The 6,000-nt window shown below is 48.6% G+C and overlaps 1 protein-coding gene across 1 annotated transcript in view; it reads right to left on the minus strand.

Annotated features, from left to right (window-relative positions):
* The window catches only part of ACSF2 (acyl-CoA synthetase family member 2), a 42,098-nt gene that overhangs the window by 12,615 nt on the left and 23,483 nt on the right, over positions 1-6,000 (minus strand). Inside the window, exons 2-4 of the mRNA XM_007941912.1 lie at positions 1,192-1,387; positions 677-805; positions 379-432 (exon numbers count right to left, since the gene is read on the minus strand). Coding sequence (XP_007940103.1) covers positions 379-432; positions 677-805; positions 1,192-1,387 — 379 coding nt within the window. The remainder of the gene's footprint in view (positions 1-378; positions 433-676; positions 806-1,191; positions 1,388-6,000) is intronic.

Consider the following 6,000-nt stretch of genomic DNA (forward strand, 5'->3'; position numbering starts at 1 on the left):
AACCCTTACACATGCACACCGTGACACACACATACAGCACACCCTGGGACATCCATAGATACCAATACACAGATATCACCACCAACACACATATGCACTACACTCCAAGACACACACACATGCCACACCCCGAAACACATACACATCATGTCCCAGAAAGCACCTCAACTCATAGACAGTACTACCTCAACACACACCAGCCTATGTCTGACCAACCATCCTCTCCACAGAGTTGAGACCTTCTCCCACCCACGCAGCCTGAGGAAGGGCAGACTGTGATTATCACTGTTTGTGTGTGCCCTCCTTCACCCCATGCTTAGGAACCAATGCTTAGGAGCCAGGCACCAGCTGGGTCCCTCCCCCAGGAAGGGTTTCTACCTTCTTGAGGGCATATTCCAGCTCCGATGCCTGGTAGGCTGGGTTCACAGACACCTGGTGGGGACAGCAAGGACATGTCAGTCTTCTAGGCAGATCCTGTCCCTCCTGCTGCCCCTGTACCCCCAGGAGGCACAGAAACACCGTGTGGGCAAAGGGAGCACCCTACACCCTTGGGCCGCCTTAGCAAGCCTCAGGAGAAAGCACCACCTGGTCTGAGACCAGTCAGATGGTAGCTTAGTTCTGGGGCCAATGATGGCCCCTCCACATACCCAGCTGTGCTAGGCCAAACCCTCCTCACCAGAATGATGCCCGCCTGGGCGGTGGCCAACTGCATGAGCACCCATGTGTATGAGTTAGGTCCCCACATGCCCAGCCGGTCGCCCTTGCAGAGGCCAATGCTTAGGAGCCCTGAAGCAGCTTTGTCCACCTGGTATAAATAGATGGGGCACAAAGGGTGAGAGAGGTTCTAGCAGGAAGGGGTTCGTGACTCCCACCTTCAGCCCTTAGCCCACGGCTTCACATCAGTGTGCATCAGAATCACCTGGGAACAAGGTGAGAGACAGACTCCCAGGCCTCAGTGGGTGGTCAGTGGAGCCTGGTGATATGCATAATTAATAAATGTCCCAGGAAGTCCTGATGCAGTAGGCATTGGGCCCCCTCTGCCTGAGCACTGTCCCCTTCTGCCATCCCTTGGGGTTCTCAGGCAATCCCAATAAACTGCCCCATAGCCAGGTGTCTTCTTCTCTTTCGCCCTCCCACCCTTACTCAGATACAGTGGCCTGGGCCACTTTGAGGTTCAAGGTCAAGACCCACCTCCTCCTTGAGCTGGGCAAAGGTCAACCTAACATTTTCATGTATGACAACCAAGGCCTCTCGGTCTGGCATCTTCTGGGCTGTGGCATCCAGGCACCGTCCCACAGTCTTGTTGAGAAGACCAATTCTGGTGTGTCCCTGAATGTAGCTAAGGCCTCCAATGGGCTGGGGGGCAGTGTGATCCAGATCTCTGGAACTGTGGAGAAAGGGAATGTGGTCTTGAGTGCACTAGGCCAGGCCTCCTTAACACCAAGGATCTGGCCCACTTGGCTGGTTGGAAGGCTGCTTATAACACTTTGGGGGCCACTGGATTTTCTCCAAATCTTCTTGTAAAACAAGGTCACCCCTTGACCCTTTCTTCAACTTCAAGCCTAGTAGCAGGATGGGGACAAGATTGCCTTAAGCTGGAGCAAGTGGCTCTCCCTAACCTGTCTGAGAAGGTGCCCCAAGGAAACCCACACAGATAAGGAACTCACAAAGCATGACCTTAGTCATCTCATTAGGGCCCTTCCTGAGGAAGCAATGAAGTCCTTGCATGGACTTAGAGCTGAAATACAAGGCCTTATGTTCCTGGGCTCTTTTGTAGGCCAGTTTCTTTCCTCTCAGCTTCAAGGTCAAAGGCAGAATCAGAGAGAAATTCAAGAGGGCAGACAGAGGGCCTACATTTTGACAAGCCCACCATATGCCTAACTGGGCACCTGTGGATGAGAAGAACCTCTCCTCCTTCCAATTCTTCAAACGTCCACAAGGCTCAGGACTCCCACTCCCAGATGATGTTGCAAATAGAAGGATGGTCTAAAGCAGCCAGCTAAGACAAGGACAGTAAACATAAACCACATAAACCAGGGGCACCCAGAGCTCCTTCTGGGTAGGCTTGTTGTTTTGTATCATGAGTTGATCCAGACTCACAGTGACCCTATAGGACAGAATAAAACTTCCATATAGGGTTTCCTAGGCTATAATCTTTTTTTTTGTGTGTGTGTTTGTGTGTGATTTGGGTGAAGATTTACAGAGCAAATTCACTTTCCATACAGCAGTTCACATACACTTTGTCTCATGACATTGACCACAATTTACCACAATGCAACAGCTCCCCTCCCACTTCCTCCTCATAGTTACCTCTTCCCTGTGTCCATCCGTCCATGCACTCCTGCCCCCTGAGCTGTCTCCCTGTGCATAAGCAGCCCTTCTTTCTCCCATGATTGTTCTTTCCAAGGAGTGTATCTACCTCAGGTAAATGTTTAACTTATATGCCTGTATTTTGTTTGGCTGGAAGCCACAGGTGTGTGTTCAATTCCAGACCTGAAGGGCAGCTAGGGGCCATAGTCTCAGTGGTTCCACCAGGCTCTATTGGACCAGCAAACCTGGTCCCCCATTTTTTTTCCCAAATGATTTTGAGTTTTGTTCCACATTGTTCTCCCTCTCTATCAAGGATCTCCTACATAGATCCCCTTCCAAGTGGTTGACAGTGGTAGCCAGGCACCATCTACTTCTTCTGGTCTCATAGTCATATAGGCTGAAGATCAGATGGTGTACCAGTTGCTAGGACTAATTGTTTCCATGAATTTTTGGTTTTCTTCATCCTTCTTTGCTTTAGACGAGGAGAGACCCATTGTTGCATCTAGACGGCAGCTTGCAAGCTTTTAAGATCCTAGTCACTACTCGCCAAAGTAGGAGGTGGTACAATATTTTGTGTAGTATGTTATACCAATTGAGCTTGATGTCCCCTGTGACTATGGTCCCAAGCCCACAGGTTCAACTACTCGCTCCCTCTGGGTAGCTGGCTGTGACCAAGAAGTGACTACAACCTTGTCCCTCATCAGCTCTACTATACACCTGGGGATTCAGATCATACAAATAAACTTATAGGACCATCGTCTGCCAACTCCATGCATGATCTTGAGTACACTCCCCACTTCATAGACAGATCTACTAGTTCAGCCTATCCACCCATCTACCTTCACTGTTTGCCTTCACTGACAATGCAATACTGTATGTGCAAAAGGGTTCATCTTTGTGTTCTGTACCTCCCATGTACCTCTCTATGCCTTTCTCTTCCTCAATGCCACCATATCAATCACTCACATTTGGTACATTGCCCTTCTTTTCACCCAAATCAATACTTATCTCCACCTATCTAACAGTGTTCCCTCCTCTCGCACCCCTGGTAACCAACAAAGAAAATTTCCTTCCATAGATAAACCTTTCCTTGACTTTTACAATAACGGACTAATATAATATTTGTCCTTTTGTGATTGACTTATTTCACTCAGCATAATGTCCTCCAAGTTCATCCACGTTATGTAGTGTTTTGCAGATTCTACATTATTCTTTAGTGTTGCATAGTATCCCATTGTGTGTATGTACCATCGTTTGGTTAGCCATTCCTCAGCTGATGGACACCTAGGTTGTTTCCATCTTTTGGCTATTGTAAATAGTGCTGTGATGAACATGGGTGTGCATATGTCTGTTCTTGTCATGGTTCTCATTTCTTTAGGATATATACCTAGTAATGGAATGGCTGGGTCAAGTGGTATTTCTAGTTCCAACTTTTGAAGGAATTGCCTAGGTTATAATCTTAACAGGAGCAGATCATCAGATCTTTTCTCCTGCAGAGCAGCTGGTGGGTTCAAACCAGCAACCTTTCAGTTAGTAGCCAGGTGCTTAATCACTGCACCATCAGGTTTCCTTCAGGGTCCTATAAACCAAACCCAAACCTATTGCCACTGAGTTGATTTTGACTCATACTGACCCTATAGTATAGAGTTAGAACTGTAGGAAACAGACTGCTGCATCTTTCTCCCATGGCCAGGGTCCCATAAGCACCGTAAGAAGGAGCCTGCCTAAGATCACTTGGGGGCTCAAGTAAAGATGGAGGCTGAAGAAGTGTTAACTAGCAAAGAGGAAAGAGGAGAGCATTTTCAGCAGGAGGGAGCACAGGCTTTGAGGAATGACAAGTGGTCAGTGTGGCTGGAGCACAGAACAAGTGCCATGGGAAGTGAGCAGGGGTCAGACCACATAGACCTCCCTGCCCCAAGAGGAGAGGGACTCACTAAAGGACTTGCATAGGAGGGATGACTAGGAAGTTGTGGTAGTTAAAGTTTTATGTCAGCTTGGTTGGGCTTGGTTGAGTGGCTGGGCAGCTGGTGGTCGTTATTCCCCATGATGAGACTGGCAATCAAGTCCATGGTGGGATCTACCACAAGCAGCTGAGTAGCTGCTTTAGGGATGTGGTCTGCTTCCTGTATATAAGCAGCAGCTTTGGGAATGGTCTCTAGCCTATGGCACACTTGAGCTCTGCGTGTTGCGGTGTTATTATTCAGCAGCCTGCCATGCTTTGCCGACCTTGGGACTTTCAATGGACTTAAATTAATGGCCTGCCATGTGGTTTGTTAACATTGGGACTCTGCCTTTTTACTTGTCAATCTTGGATTTCTCAGTCTCAGCAGCCAGCAGCTGAGTGAAGAAAAGCCTTTAGCTCCAGTGGGCCAGGAGCAGGAGGCAGAGCTGAATCCCAAGGTTGAGGGGCTTTCACCCAGCCCCTAGGGCCTGGCACTGAACTTGGACTTAAAGCCTCCAAATTGTAAGAATAAACTCCTGTTTGTTCAAGCCATCCCATCTGCGGTATATTCCTGTCAGAGTGGCAATAGATGACCAGAACAGAAGTGAACAGTTAAGACCACACGGTCTAGACATACTAGGTCAAGAAGGGCCTGGCCTTATCCTGACTCAGCAGGATAAGGTGAACGCAGAAACTCCAAGTACAGGGATTAGTAGCTTTCCCCACCCGTAGGCCCAAGTGGATTCACATTGTTTATTAACTGAAGAGGGAGAAATGCACATTAATGCCAGGATCCATGTCCACAGACTGACTCCTCAGCCAGGGATTGGCCACCTAAGGGGGTGGTCTTCAGCCCAGCTAGCCCCTGCAACATCTATCTGGTCTAGCCAGGGATCTACCCAGCATACCTGAAGAAAAGTCAGGGCCAACCCTCAGGGTCCATACCACCAGTGACCACCAAGGAGATCTGGAACCTGACACAAGCCCACTCTGATGCTCATACATCCACATGTGGATCTGGGTGGGAGCCCAGCAACTGTCACCTACAGGGGACAGATGAGGACATGCAGTCCCAAGAAGAACATGTAATACTTGGAGATTTCTAGACTTCCTAAGGGCCTTTGTGGAGTCCCTGGGTAGCACAAGCAGTCAAGTGCCCAACGACTAACCAAAAGGTTGGTGGTTCAAACCTACCCAGAGGCTCCTTGGAAGACAGGCCTGGTGATCTGCTTCCAAAATGTCACCACCTTGAAAACCCTATGGAGTGCAGTTCTACTCTGCAGTACCTGGAGCGACTAGGAGTCTGAATTGATTCAGCGGCAGTGGGTTTTATAACTAAATTCCAACTCACTGCCACCAAGTTGGATCCGACTCATAGTGACCCCTCCTTGGGTTTCCAAGGCGGTATCACTACAGAAAGAGATTGCCCAACCTTCCTTCTGAGGAGTGGCTGGTGGGTTTGAACCTCCAGCCTTCTGGTTAGCAGTGAGATGCCTGAGGCACTACGCCACCAGAGCTCCTAATGGATTTTATAAGGGCCTTAAAAAAAAAAAAAATCAATAGGCTTAATTTCTTAGTATAGTTTCAGACTTACAGAATAATTGAGCAGATTGTTTGGGTTTCTCTATTATAGACAAAGGAGCTCTGGTAGCATAGTACCTAAGGCACTTGACTGCTAACCAGAAGGCTGGCAGTTCAAACCCACCAGCCACTCCTCGGAAGGAAGGTTGGGCAATCCTACTTCCGTA

This window comes from Orycteropus afer, unplaced genomic scaffold, assembly GCF_000298275.1.
Source record: "Orycteropus afer afer isolate SDZICR_OR568_19922 unplaced genomic scaffold, OryAfe1.0 scaffold00085, whole genome shotgun sequence".
Classification (NCBI taxonomy): domain Eukaryota; kingdom Metazoa; phylum Chordata; class Mammalia; order Tubulidentata; family Orycteropodidae; genus Orycteropus; species Orycteropus afer.